This window comes from Symphalangus syndactylus, chromosome 19 (assembly GCF_028878055.3).
Source record: "Symphalangus syndactylus isolate Jambi chromosome 19, NHGRI_mSymSyn1-v2.1_pri, whole genome shotgun sequence".
NCBI lineage: Eukaryota > Metazoa > Chordata > Mammalia > Primates > Hylobatidae > Symphalangus > Symphalangus syndactylus.
This window is the reverse complement of record NC_072434.2, coordinates 60,735,439-60,751,289: the sequence shown is the minus strand read 5'-3', so window position 1 is coordinate 60,751,289 and position 15,851 is coordinate 60,735,439. Positions and strand designations below refer to the sequence as shown.

Below are 15,851 nucleotides of genomic sequence, written 5' to 3'. Positions count from 1 at the left end.
ACACATTCTATTCTAAAACTTTAGGGCCTGAGTGCACAGCTTAGACTGAAGGCCATTGGGACATTTCCACATATAGAAAACTGAAGTCTGTCACTACGGCTGGGGCCTGATCATTTTTCGCATCAAGCCTTTTGTTCCCACGGGAGATCATTTCTACCTGTGGGTGTGAGCACATTCAGGAGCATGCTCTAATTCTTTTTGTTCTTGTTCCATCTCTCATGGCAACCCTTAGGACTTTATTCTAAAGCTTCTATTGTTGGCAATCTTTATGGCGCCTTTGGGACAAGTTATCCATGTGAAGATGGGTTGGTTCTCACCCTCATACAGATGTAACTCAGATTTATATTTCACTTAAGCTGATATTGATCTTCCTGTCTCTGGGTTGGAAGCCTGTTTGCTGGAAACAAAATGTTAAACACAACAGAATGCTCTTCAACTGAATGTAGATAATGTGTAATTCCAGCCTGCCCTCATGGCTCTTCAGATGGCCGTGAAAACAAAGGCTCCCAAAGTCACCTGAAACTTAGGTCCTGTAAAAACATCTAGGAAAGGATAAGATGTGTTTTACTTATTTTCCTTTATCCTGTAAACTGAGTATTGAATAACCTGTCCTTATTAAGCACCTACAATGTTCAAAGTGTATACCTAGTTACTAGGATTGAGGCAGTAGGCTAAAATCCATGCACTCTCCCCTTCAGAGACTTAAAGTGTAGTTGATAAGACAAATAAAGATGCCCATGAATAATGTATCCATAAAAATATGGCTAGGAACGTTGATGTTTGCAAGATCTGAGCGATGGCAAAACAGACCCAGAGAGGAAGAAGCAGCTTCTTTATCTTCAGGGACAGCACGATTTCCACACCGAACTCTAAAGGCCACTCTTATTCTACTCTCCAGCCAGATGGCTTTGTGCAGGATAGGTGGCACCTTGATATTAAAGAGGTACTTGACTAAAATCATTCCACAGAGACATGAAGAGGCACCATTTCTCTGTTCCTTCAGTCTTACAAAAAGAAATCCCTTTCTAAATCTCCATCCTTATGTTTAGAAGCCTCTCTTAGCCCACCTACTGTTATTGGTACCCGTGTAATTGTTCAAAATGTTCTCCACTGTATCAATCGGGATCTCAGCAGGAAACATATGGCACATTCAAAGGGTACTTGAAGAAAATTTAATGAAGAGGCTATTTATGGAGGTGTGGGCAGAATTAAGAGAATCAATAAGGGATGTTAAAGTACTCAGGGAGTAGGAAGAGCCAGAAGCTGTTACCTTCTAGGCCTGCAGGGACAATGGAATAAAGTGGGTCATTGAGAGGAAATTCAGCCTTGTCAACATGCAGTGCCAAAGAGAGGAGCAGGAGAAACAAAGAACCTGAACTCTCTCTTCCCTTTGATCAAACCCTAATGGAAAGGAGCCAGAGGAGAAAAGATTCCAGGTGAGGCAGTCTGATGAAGTCAGCCTTCCGGGGTACAGACCAAGCCAGAGAAGGGCAGAGAACGGATCTGGGGAAAATCCAGCTCGTCCTCCACACTCAGATTGATGCTGCTTCTCAACCAATATGTAACAATGCCTTCACCAGTAGAATCCTTTCTGGGCTAGAGGATCACGTGGCCAGCTTTGGCTTGTCACTCTATGATTATTGATAAACCACTAAGTAAATTTGAAGACTTAAGGAGGATTGTATTTAAGTACTTGAACCAATAGCATATTACCATTAAATTATAAATAAACATCTCAGGATATATAAAGCAATCTAATCTGCAGGTGGAAACAAAAATGTTAACACATTCAAATAAGTCAGATGCCTTAAATGGTAATTTGTAAGAACATAGTTGAGACTTCTTGTTAATTGATTTATCTATCTGTTGATGGATCTGATCATTACTAAGATGCCTATAAGCATCTAGAAAACTGTACAGTTCTCTGATTCCTATAGGCATATTTCTAATGGAAACAAGTAATAAAATCCTTTTCTCTAAAGAATCCATTGAATTGCTCTAATTTTTTCTTTTGTTCATGTTTGAGGACTTTTTGAGAAATTTTAACTAATAATAAGACAAAGTAGAGAAGCCATCCGATTAACAAATTTCAATGTAGAGCAATATTTTTGAAAAGCCAGGCTTTTATTTACTCTAACCCTCAAAGCTCTAGAGTACAGAAGTACCTGGAAGAAAGATACAGAGGGAGGTGTGGGCTAAATTCCAAATGCTGTGGAGGGTTTTCCAATCTTATTAATGCATAACAACTAACTAGAACCCAGAAGTGAGTTGCAGAATTGCTATCTAGCACCACTAGATCCCCCAAACTGTTAAGTCAGTCTCTCCTGTCTTTTCACACAAATAATGTGATAGTAATCACTATTATTTATTTAGGGTTTGCTGTGTGCTAAGGGCTGTGTTAAGAACTGCATATAGGCCAGGCACGGTGGCTCACGCTTGTAATCCCAGCACTTTGGGAGGCCGAGGTGGGCGGATCACAAGGTCAGGAGATCGAGACCATGGTGAAACCCCGTCTCTACTAAAAATACAAAAAATTAGCCGGGCGAGGTGGCGGGCGCCTGTAGTCCCAGCTACTCAGAGAGGCTGAGGCAGGAGAATGGCGTGAACCCGGGAGGCAGAGCTTGCAGTGAGCCGAGATTGCGCCACTGCACTCCAGCCTGGGCAACAGAGCGAGACTCCGTCTCAAAAAAAAAAAAAAGAACTGCATGTATATTAACTAATTTAATCTTATACAACCATTTGAGATAGGTGTTATTACTGATACTGTTTTACAGGTGAGAAACATGAGGCATTGAAAAATTAGATACCATGCCCAAGGATATAGACTTGATAAGTTGAAGGACTCAAATTTGAACCTTAAGATTCAGGTTCAAAGACTGGTTTCTTAAATTCTACTCCAACAGTTACCTCCAAATTGCATTTGTATGCAGCTTTGGGACTTTCAAAAATTGATGAAATATTTATAAATGTATTCATCGCCTACCCCATTCCTCAGAAATTTCTAGAAACAATATTGCATGTAAATCTTAAAATAGTCCTATGGGGTAGGTGTTGTTATTTCTTAGCATAGTCAAGAACCTGAATGACTTATCAAGTTACCTAGTCAGAAAGCAACAGAGTCAGAACTCAAGTCCTGACTTTCTGACCCCAAGTTCAATGGTGGCTCTGCAGAACTTCAGCTTCTTCAAGTCACCCCCATTAGGAGCACAAATTCCTGACCCTGTGAAGACAGACTGATCTGGGCTACATGAATTACCAATTCTGGGTCTTCAGCTAGTAATTTAAACTCACTAAACCTCAGTTTTCTTATCTGTAAAATTGAGATTAAAAAAACAAACAACAACAACAAAAAACTTACCCCAGGAAAGTTGCTGTGAACTTTAAATAAGTTGACTTTAAGGCTAGAGTATTGTCACTTATAAAAAAAAAAGTAAGATTTAATATATAAATACATAGAAGATGTTCAGTATCCAGCATTTCTGTAAAATGAAAATCAAATGAAGTCACTCTCCTACTGCAAACCCTACTTCCCCCATTCCATAAGATGCAAACTCCTCTCTAGTTCCATGAGGACTTTCTTGGTCTCACTTTTGTCCAATTCTGTCCTCATCCCATTGCTTTCTGGCCCTTACTCACTAAGGTCAGCCAAACTGGCCTTCTTGAGGATCTAGCCCTAAGGCCTTTGCACATGCTTTTCTTTTCCACAGAATGCTCTTCCCTCAGATCTTCACCTGGTTCCTTCTGCCAATTGTTTCCCAGCTTGATGGTCATCTGTTGAGAGAACCTCCTGGATAAGCCAACCATTTTCTGCTATATCACCTTATTATATCACCCTACAATATCATCATTTCCTTTCTAGCATATATCCTTACCTGTTTATTTTATTTGTGTTTTTATTGATTGCCTCTCCTCACCAGGATATTAATGCCAGCCTTGTTCACTGTTGTATCCCCAGCTCATAGAACAGCATCTGGCATATAGAAATGGCTCAATCAATATGTGTTGAATTCATGGATGATAAATAGTCTTACCTAATTTACTATCCTTCATGGAGATGTTAATCACAATTGGTGATTGTGATCTTAGCTTCCCCTAGCAACTTATTGTGGATAAAGTATATATTTTAATGCTATATCCATTAGGGTATAGTTATTATTGCAGAGAACATAATGGAATTTCAATGCATTTACACATGTTTGAACAGGATGAAATATATGAGTAGTACTTGCTTCTGTGTAATATGCAATATTGCTCAAAGCATGATAAGTGGCAGCAGAGATGGATGTCACATTGTTTGTGATAATTTCCACTGTCTCAGTTTTTTACCCTCCAGAGAAAAAGCCAGTCCATACAGGGTTCTATGAAAAGCCCAGGGCAGCAACCCACCCATGTGGAAGGTGTGTACAGGCCTTCTTTTAATGGCCTTAGGTAGGAAGGGGTAAAGAGTTTGGGCTTTTATGTCGCATATCTGTATTGGAAGGCCAGCCTTACCGCTTACCAAGTTGCATAAATTTCTGTGTTCCTCAGTTTTCTCATGTGTAAAGTGGGGATAATAATAACAAACATATAGGGTTGTTCGGAGGAAAAATGCAAAATTAGTACCTAGAATACACTTACAAAAGTGTAAATGCTCAATAAACCCAAAAACTACTTTTATGTATCCGCCATGAGAGCCGGATGGGGCTGGGTTCCTGTTTCCTCGTAGGGAGAGCAGATATAAGAAAAAAAAAAAAAAAAAATAGCATGTGATAACTCCAAACTTTGATTATTTAGTTTTATTGTTAAAAGTGAATCAGGGTTGGGAGGCCGAGGCGGGCCGATCACGAGGTCAGGAGATCGAGACCATCCTGGCTAAGACAGTGAAACACCGTCTCTACTAAAAATACAAAAAAGTTAGCTGGGCGGGGTGGCGGGCGCCTGTAGTCCCAGCTACTCAGGAGGCTGAGGCAGGAGAATGGTGTGAACCCAGGAGGCGGAGCTTGCAGTGAGCCGAGATGGCGCCACTGCACTCCAGCCTGGGCAACAGAGAGGGACTCTGTCTCAAAAAAAAAAAAAAAAAAAAAAAAATCAGGGCAAATTTCAGTATTTCACAGCGTTAGGTCAGTTTTCCCTTCTTCAGATATTAAAGGAGAACCATATTCACAAGTATTAAATGGCTCCAAAGAGCAAGGTGGTATGAGAAGCAGTAGCGACAAGACACCCATTTCTAGCATGGGAAATGTCTTGTTATTTTTCCAGTAGCTTCATGTCTCTGAACCACAAAAGTGCTCATGGAAAGCAAGACAATGTCCTGCTGTACCCTCTTCCCCTGGGTCCCAGAATTCAATTAAAATCAGCCTAATCCAAAGTGTTTTAGATGAAGGGAACCTGGAATACAGGGACTCTATCTGTAAAAGTGTGACTGTATTGTATCCAGCAAGGTTCTATGCAGATAGAGATGCTGGAAAACATCCGTTTGATGGTGAAAGAAAATCAGATAGGTAGGCCGGGCGCGGTGGCTCACGCTTGTAATCCCAGCACTTTGGGAGGCCGAGGCAGGCGGATCACGAGGTCAGGAGATCGAGACTACGGTGAAACCACGTCTCTACTAAAAATACAAAAAATTAGCCGGGTGTGGTGGCGGGCGCCTGTAGTCCCAGCTACTCGGAGAGGCTGAGGCAGGAGAATGGCGTGAACCCGGGAGGCGGAGCTTGCAGTGAGCCGAGATTGCGCCACTGCACTCCAGCCTGGGCGACAGAGCGAGACTCCGTCTCAAAAAAAAAAAAAAAAAAAAAAAAAGAAAATCAGCTAGGTAGACAGTTAAATAAATAGCTACCTAGAGTTTTTCAGCACATTATTCCTTCATAACTGGAGCCTTCAGGGCTACTCATGAAATAAAACAATCTTGTAATCATGTAATTTCAAATTCATTGCATTGTCTTTCTCGCCAACATTCTTTAACCACGATTCTGGCAAAGATTTCAGCATATTGCTATTCAAACATATTCAAAACCTATGACAAGCTACCCTTTAAGAAGGCATTAGCGTGAGTGCCATGGGAAAATATACTCCAAGGTTGTAGATGAATTGATATGATTCCCTTGATTGTATCTTTTTATTTATGAGGCATAATTTATGAGCACTGGAAAGCAAACTGCAATGAGTGATGACTAACAACAGCCAAAGTCATAAATCAGCAGCAGTGAAAGAAGTAGGGATTTTGATCAAATCTATTGAATTAGCTGTTGGCCTTAGCCAATACAGGTATTGGAAAGACCTTTTTAATATCTATTTGTCCCCCTCATGGGAATATGATAACAATCTCATTACATGCCCCTAGGAAACAAATAATTTAATTGTTTGCCTGTTAACATACAACCTGTTTACTCTACTTATTAATTACTGGCATAGCTATTCATGCTAGATTTTTTGTTTATTTCTGATGTGAATTGTTACAAAATTATGTTCACATTCCTTAGTTTTTATAAACAATTATGTCTCCTTAGAGCTTCTTGGTATAAATTTGTCCTCAGAATTGTTGAAATGCTTTTTTTAATCAAACATTGTTATTATTCCACAAAGAAGTATGTTACAGAGTTTCACAGAACTTGCAGAGAGCTCAGATATTCTTCCCTCTCTTAATCTCTGAGAGTTAACACTTTTACTAATACAACTCTTATAATAAGCAGCCAGGATAAAAAACAGAATCTTAAATTGCTCCAAGCGCAACGACAGTGATCATCACTTACATTAGGAGTTAACACATTAGAGATCTTTTGTAAAAGACTGGTCTGCTGAATTTGGTTACTCCTGTATTACATTTTTATAAGGAGAATAATAGCAAACATAAGACCAAATAAACATCAGCTTGGTGCTGACCTGTCTACAAACCATCCATGAACCATATATTATGAAGTATGTTCCCTTGATTTGAACAAGACTTGTAGTGTTTCCTTGGCCAAAAGAATCATAAAATATTTTCACAATTTAGGGGTTTTTCTTATGATACCATAAAGGAAAAATGCATCAGGAACCCCCTTGAAATGTATATTAATAACTTAGCTTTGCTCTAATACAATACTTGGAAAACATCAGTCCTAAGGAAGGTTATTTCAGAAGGATATGAGACATTGAGTGAGACAAAGCATTAAGGTGAAAACTACTTTGTTTAGACAATGCAGGCATTAGAAAGACCTTTTTAATATCTATTTGTCTCCCTTATGGGAATGTGATAACAATCTTAACAAGTTAAGTGTGGAAATCGTGCTAAAAAATAACTAGCACAGGCCGGGCGCGGTGGCTTATGCCTATAATCCCAGCACTTTGTGAGGCGGAGGCGGGCAGATCACTAGGTCAGGAGTTCGAGACCAGCCTGGACAACATGGTGAAACCCCATCTCTACTAAACTACAAAAAATTAGCCAGGTGTGGTGGCAGGCACCTGTAGTCCCAGCTACTCAGGAGGCTGAGGCAGGGGAATCACTTGAACCCAGGAGGTGGAGATCGCAGTGAGTCGAGATCGCAGTGAATCGAGATCGCGCCACTCCAGCCTTGGTGACAGAGCGAGACTCTGTCTCAAAAAAAAAAAAAAAAAAAAAAAAAGAATAACTAGCACAGTAACAGAAGCATCCAAAGGGTCACCATTCTGGGAGATTTCGGATGCATTTCCCCTTCTCCCATCCTCTGCAGACTGGTGGTCCCTTCTCTTTCCCATTCACAAAAATTATTACAATGCTTCTGTTCACAAATGTTTGCTTTTCTCCTAGAATAAAATTAGGAGAAGAAATGTTGGGCTGAGAGAAATTGGGAGCATTTAGAATAATGTTCCTCTGCACTAAGAGAAAAATAGACTCAGCAATTTCTAGAAATATCAAGGTTTCAAGAAATTACTCAAGTGAAAATTAGGAGGCAAGGAGTGGTTCTACAAAGTCAGTAAACTCTAGTTCTGTTTGGAACTGTGAAAAAACACAGTAATTAACTCTATGATGATTATTGAATTGTGACATATTCCAAGATACATTTATTGTGTTTATTTGAATGACTAAAGGTAATGCAAAGTATAACTCTAAAGAGACATAACATAAATAGAAATTGAAAATGTACAGTGCCTATATTCTGTACCTGGCTCTATAAAGAATAGGCCTTTATGTTTTTCAAATAATATTTGGTGTGAAAATCACTTGGAAATATGTTGAAAGGGCAGAGTCCAAGGTCTTCTCACCAGAAATTCTGATACAGGTACCCAAAATCATTTTGATGACCATGGCTAAGGAATATATTGTGACAAAGACTTCTCTCGAAGAAGATTTCTAAGAGGCAATTTTCAAGAGAGAACAAATGATTAAATTCATTGTTTTCACAGCAGTGTGATTATCGCAGCTTAGTGGCAGATGTTGACACTCCATGTAATTAAAAATTTTTAAGGCAAAATACAATAATTAGTCCTTTGGGGTAGGAAAGAGTAAATCAAAGAACAATTTCATTTTTTTAATGAACAACAAGCATAAATATGGTAATAGTCTCTAATTAGATTTAAAAATATATTACATTGAAAACAGAAATTCCATTGAAAACTGACATATTAATCTATCATTTTGCTAGTTAATTACAGAATTTGTGGCTAAACAATTTTAGTTTTTATGCTTATTAAAAGTAGTTAATCTATGTTTCCTATGACATTTTACATTGTAACATTTTTCATGGTTACAACAGAAACCTTAGAGAAATAAACCAACAAGTCAGTCAGTCCTAACTTTTCATTATTAATGACTAGGGAAGTTTCTGACTCTACAATCATAACTTGGTGCGCACCCACTCATTCACATGTGAAAGTGTTCACCAAACCCAAATAATAATGTATTTCAGCAGCAACTTTAATCATCTTTAATCTTTTATTATAAAAGAATAAATATGTTCAGTCTATGAGAACACATGGACACAGGGAGGGGAACATCACACACCAGGGCCTATAAGGAGGTGGGGGCTGGGGGAAGGATAGCATTAGGAGAAATACCTAATGTAAATGATGAGTTGATGGGTGCAGCAAACCAACATGGCACGTGTATACCTATGTAACAAACCTGCACGTTGTTCACATGTACACTAGAACTTAAAGTACAATAATAAAAAAAGAATAAATATGTTCAGTCTAAACACTGTAGGAATAAAGATATCCTGAATAAATCAAAGATGAAGAACATCTTGGCTTTTTTGTCTCTTGGCCATGGAATTTATAATCCTTACTTGCTTTTCTTCCCCAATAATCACTCTTTCATTTTTCTAGGAGAAGCCCACACACTAAAGAAAGAGAGAATACACAACTGTTTGTTCACAAGATATTTTATTTATTGATTTTTATATGGGTTCATTGCAACTAAAAGATTGGGACATATTGCTAAAAAATTTTCTATGCAGGATCTCTGCTGCTTCTTTCTCTACCCTATAAAGACAGGCTCAAATCTTGGGGCATTGTTTCTCAGTGGGAATCATAAGCACAATCTGTTAGTATTTTTACCCTGAACCCTGAACTACACTTCAACACTTTTAACTCTTGCTTAGCCAGGCATAGACAAAAATCCACAGTGATGTTTTAGACAAAGAACGTTTTTACCTCATCAGAGACAGAGACAAAGACAGAGAAACAGAAGGAGACAGAGAAAATAATATTATTCACAGGTTCTTTTTTTCCTTTTCTCCCAGTGGTTTGATATAACAGAGACACTGCCTCGTGGTACAAGTTTTGTGAAATTCATAATGCTTCATTATCTCGGTCAGCTTTCTCTTCATTCTAACTGTTTTCATTTTCACAGTAGCTCATGTAAATAGGTTGATCCTGCTTTGCATAAGCATGTTGATTTATATGAATGCTATTTTGATCTCAAATTGATTGAATACTAAAAAGAAAGTCTAGGAAAAGAGTAATGTATTATGAAGGACTCCTGCCAAAGACAAAATAGCCTACATACATTCCCTATTAGTGATGGGGAATTTTGAATTGTCTAGTTTTCAAAGAGAATATTTCCAAGGAAATATAGCAAAACACTATAATAGTGAGGCCCAAGTGTTGTTAAAATCCAGGGATTAAATCACATTTTGGAACTAGAACTCCACCTAGTAGAAGTTCATGTAACACAGGAAGGCTGAGATTTAGTACAATCTACAACACTACCATTAAAAAGCCTCAATAGTATTTATGATTCTATATCTACATTGAAAATGAAAGAAAAGTTAATGTTCATAAGCCAGAGCCAGAACTGTGCTGAGCACTTGCTATGAATTATGCTTATTTCATCTCATTTTCTTTCAACACCCTATGCCTGCACTACTTCCATCTCCTATTGGTGCACAGCAATTAATTGGCAAGTTGTTGAATTTTTCTTTTATTATACCTAGTTGCACTTTCTTCCCCATTTTCTTCCCCATCCATTGTAGCCTGAATTTAAATTCTGCCTGCCCTTAAATCACCAACCAAAGTTCTGCTCTTGGCAAAAAATGTCATATCAAAATTTGCACCTTACTTTGCATTCCTTTTTCAAGAATATTTTTTTAAATCTTGTCATTCATTGTGCAATAATAGGCGTCCCCCCCGCCCGACTTCCCAGAAAGATATTTGCAGTAAAAGAGGTTGTTCTGGGGCAGAGTGAGGAGACAGGAACCCTCCTCATCAGCCCTGAAGTCTGACTTCTTCATGAATAACCTCCACCTCCCCTCCCTAGTGTAAGTCTGACCTCGTCTATTTCTGAGGGGACTCTGAGAGCAGCTGCAATTGTATTCTGATGGATGGACTCTAACTTCCATGAAATCTGGCTCTCCCATTGCTAGCTCCTTACTTCCCTATACTTACCAAAATAAACCCCCCTCACCTAAGACAACTTGTACATGTCTATCCATCCTTGAAAGCTAAGACACCTTAACCTAATCTAGAATTGCAGGTATTCGTCTATGGACAAGTCATTTAATTTTCGTGCTTCTGAGTATTTTATTTATGCATATGGATGGCATACAGAATCAAAAACCCTGCTCAGTGAAAGGCACTGGAGAGCAGAATTCTAGTTTCAGTGCTTGTAACTTTTGTCACCTTGAACCAGATAGTGAAATTTTCTGAGCCTCAATTTCCTCACCTTTAAAAGGGGACTAGTAATACATTCTCTGCTCACCTTACAAGGTTGCCATTGTAAGGACTAAATAAGCTGACATAAGTTAAAGTGCTTTGTAAAATGTAGAGTTTATACAAATGTGAGTGATTATTATGCAAATGATGAGAGGATGTATCAGAGCTCTAAAAAGAGCAGGTGTGTCTGTGTAAGTAGGTTAGTTGTCCCTTTTAAAAAATGAGGCTCCTGGCAATCCTATCAGCAAGGGGCTGGAGATTTGCATTTGACAGCAACCTGAAAACAATTCAACATCAGAAAATTTACTTTCACAAAGGAATCCGGAAAAAAAGAAAAGTATGAAAACCACTGATAGGAGTTGACCTAACTACTAAAAATCTCTCTAATGTTTCTTCTTTTGAAGATATTATTGATGCAAAAGCAAAGTAAACAAAAATGAAACTCAACTCTCACTGCAAAATATTCTGACAGGTTTTTTCTTTTTTTCCCCCACAAGTATCTCCTATTTTGAACATTCTGCATGCTTTTTTTTTTTCTTAATACTGCATGCCTGGAATGTGTGTACTGTAGAATCAAACAAGTTTTTCAGATTTGTCTTTAAAAGCTCAGCGGTAAATTTTTAGAAAATATATAGTGTAGAAGAAACGCAATGAGAAAAAAATTTCCTGAAGTTAAGCTTTCACATGAAAGCTTACTAAGGAATACTACTACTCCTAAACACGCAGACGGTCTTCTCGTATTGCCATTTAGATCTATCATTCTGATTGATCACTGTGTAGTGGGCTATTATTGGGCCTAATTTAACCCTATACACTCACACATCCATCTACTCTGTCTATTGTACCTGACATCCTACAAATTACTTACTCATGCAAATGACGACCTAAGGCAACCTTTTAGGATATTCGTGTTTAATTATACAAATGGTTCTTGATAAATAAGATTATACATCGTTCCATATGTTTATTCCCTCCTTCATGAAAGGAAATTTAATTTTCATGCAGATTTGGTGGGGACAATGTTTAAGAATTGCTGAGTTTTATGTAGTCTGCAGATCCATCCAGTTTGCAGAAGCTGACAAAATCACTTCACTTCCCACACAGAGATGAGCAGTTTTTTTCATTAGGCTTAAATCAACCCGTTGCATTCTGAAATCCTAAATGGCCCCCTTTGTGTTCACATGGTCAAAGGCAAAAGGCAAAAAATAAAAATAAAAAAGGAAGAGCCTGTTTTCCTGTGTGATTACAAAGTTGCAAGATCAAAGTCTATCTCTTCCTGTTGTGTTTAGTTGCTTTTGGTTGCCAATTTCTTTTTTTTTTTTTTCCTTTCTTTTTTTTTTCCAGCCTGAGGGTATCTTGCTTTTGACAGTCTTGTTAATTTCTCTTTGGAGGTCTGGGCGGTGAATTCTGCAGGAAAAGCCCCCAGTAGCTGGACATGGTGCAGAACCGGGCCAGCCCCACCAGAAGGTCTCAGAGCCCCCACGTTCCATGCGATCTCTTCTACCCAAGCAGTGGTGAACATCAGTGCCCCCGGGAAGCCCAACGGGATCATCAGTCTCTACAGGCTGTTCTCCAGCAGCATCCATGGTGCTGAGACAGTGGTGAGCAGCAGAGCTAAAAATCCAGGACTGCTTGACTTTTAAAAATCATTACTATGCAGCCCTTGTTTTTATGTTTTTGTTTTTCTCTCCATCTTTCTTATCCTTCTATTCTCAATTGCCCTATGGTGAACTTAGTAGCACAAAGATCCCTCAGAGAAGAAAAAGTGAACCCCGAGGAAACATACAGAAAGTATGTAAACTCTTAGGGAGAGAGACGCTAAAGGTGGTATTAAAGACTCCATGAACGTAAGAAACTAAGACTTTAAAGACAATTATACTAATTTAATTTAATTAGAAAACAGATCGACCACTTAACAGAGTGGTGGCACATAGTAAGAAGTCAGCAAATGGTAATTATTGGTGGTGTAAATGTTAGTATGAAAAAAATAGAGCAAAGAATATCCTTGGAATCTCTATTTTGACATGCACAAATCTCTAATAACACATGGAAAACTCTCATTCCTTTGGTGAATTCAAGAAAGTTCTAACCCTTTAGAAGAGAGAGCAGAGCAGCTCCATCAGCATAGCCCTAGCTCCACTGTTTGTTCGTTAACACATTTGAGGCACATTGGGAGACAGGAGAGATTGCTCAGGCAAATCATCTTTCACATTGTGCGTTAGCCAAGCCACTTCCTGGAAGCGATGTTAAGAATCAACTAGACCAGTTCCTGCATTATTTAAATGAAGAGACCAGCAGCCAGCAGGATGAAGACTCTTGTCTCTGTGGTATAGCTTGTGTCACTCTCAAGTTTCTCATGAATAAGTGGAGATTATAATACTTTGTTCACACAAACATTGTATAGAGATTGTGCAGATCCTGGTATTACACTATGAATTATTTAGGCCAATTTAGGGAACAATTTGGGCAAGTGTGGAGAATTCCTTTGAGACCAGAGTGTCAGGTATTGAAACACAATTTCAACAGATAACTTACATACAGGGAGGCTTGGATTGAATGTTAGAGGAATATTAGCATATTTTCTATAGGGCTTTGTACTCAATAAATATAGATGCTGTAAATACAATCAACCCTTGATTATCCATGCTTATAAAATGATAATAACTAAAATAATTTATATTTGGAGTGCATTGTATGCATTTTTTAACTGCTCTTCTTAATTATACGTTCTTTATGTCAACATGAAAATTAATTTCAGTTCCTGAACTCTTGTTCCAAAGAGTACTTATTAAAACCACAATGAGGTTAAAAATTTACTCAAAATAAACCAAAAACTTTATAATCCTACAGAGATGATTGAGAGAAGACTATGATATTTTGTAAAAACCAACACCCTCAGAGGAAGAGATAGACTTTCAAGCCCTCCAATACTTACACCTGATTTTAATGTAGATCTGAAAAGATTTTTTGACTGAGAAATTGCATGCAAGTAACCATGGCAGAATATGGACGTTGGTGAATGCTGACTAGACATATAATTGAAAGGCAGATTTTGTTTTTTGAAAAGACATCACTCTGAGGGTCATAGACTTTGATCAACACTTTGTGTGTTCCATGCCATTTTCTAATACCTTTCTAAGGTAATAGATAATCGATAATATTATGCCTTGTGATTTCCATCCTGCTACCTCAAACTTCTATTTAACGGTTACATTATCAGATTTTTCACCTATTTGTCATACCTCTCTAACTGGGTTGGTAATTTTTTGAGGATAAATGTCATGCTAAATGCCATGTTGTGTCTCCCAGAGTGCCTGGTGTGGTACTTCATTTGTAGGAGGTGGGATCCTGGATATTAATCAAACACCTTTAATGTTTGACACTGCCTTATCTAGCCTTCCTTCCTTCCACAGCTATCCGAAGGCATGGCCACCCAGCAGACTCTCCACGGCCTTCAAGCCTTCACTAACTACTCTATTGGAGTAGAGGCCTGCACCTGCTTCAACTGCTGCAGCAAAGGACCGACAGCTGAACTGAGAACCCATCCTGCTCCACCCTCAGGACTGTCCTCTCCACAAATCGAGACGCTGGCCTCAAGGACGGCCTCCTTCCAGTGGAGTCCCCCCATGTTCCCCAATGGTGTCATTCACAGGTAATTGGTCAGGCAGAAGGATGAATAAACTAACAAGGCATGTGTACAGACATATGAACTCATGGTATAGCCTACTCTGCACCTAAGCTACAAACCTGTATAGCTACCTGGCACTCCCCAGGGAGGACTTGCTTATTGAACAGATATCTATAGCAAAGAAGACAAATAAATTGATTTGAGTGGTAATGTTACCTGCGATGTATTTAAATCATAAAAGCAACTAATGATAGAAAGGAGAACAACAAAATAAGCTTTACATTAAAAAGACAATGCAATGTGTTTGTATTCAATATGCTCCTCCTAATGGTTATCTGGAAGCATTCCTTCTACAAGCCTTCATTGGAACATAAGACACCTCCACAGTTAAATCAGAATTGCCCTGATCTAATTTAATATATTGTCATAAACCACTGTTTGAAAGAAAAAAGAAGACACTTGAATCAAAATCATTTAGAAAAAAAATTTATTTATTCTAAAAAGAGAAGAACCATTTATGTCTCTCCTCTTAAAAGAGGGAAATGTCTTATCTCTACCAACAAGGATCACTAGTTGCTGGGTAAACAGCAATGTGTGTGTAGATGGTGACTTCTCTTATCATTTCTCTGATTATATCTGCTGCTCGTTTCCAATAGCATTACATAAAGTGTTTCTGAGAGCAGTTTCCTGCAAATGGAAATTTTAAAGAGCCTGTAGCTCTATGAAAACAAAATGTCTCCTCACAAAATAGAACCAGTTTTAAAAGAGAGAGTTAAACTAATTCCATTACCCGTCTTCACTGTACTTATCCATTCTCATTTTAGCTATGAACTCCAACTCCACGTGGCTTGCCCTCCTGACTCAGCCCTCCCCTGTACTCCCAGCCAAATAGAGACAAAGTACACGGGGCTGGGGCAGAAAGCCAGCCTTGGGGGTCTCCAGCCCTATACCACGTACAAGCTGAGAGTGGTGGCACACAACGAGGTGGGCAGCACGGCTTCCGAGTGGATCAGTTTCACCACCCAAAAAGAATGTGAGTATAAGCGGCTGCTACCATAAGCCAGAGAGATTGGAAAGTGGTCAGGAAAAGCTTGCCCTGAAGCTCAGGGAAGCCACTTTTAAAAACAGATTGAGT

General features: G+C 38.7%; 1 protein-coding gene across 1 annotated transcript in view; it reads left to right on the top strand.

The window, feature by feature from the left end:
- Positions 1-15,851, top strand: part of USH2A (usherin) — an 801,829-nt gene that overhangs the window by 762,373 nt on the left and 23,605 nt on the right. Inside the window, exons 66-68 of the mRNA XM_055233796.2 lie at positions 12,480-12,689; positions 14,502-14,740; positions 15,541-15,749. Of these exons, the coding sequence (XP_055089771.1) occupies positions 12,480-12,689; positions 14,502-14,740; positions 15,541-15,749 (658 nt within the window). The remainder of the gene's footprint in view (positions 1-12,479; positions 12,690-14,501; positions 14,741-15,540; positions 15,750-15,851) is intronic.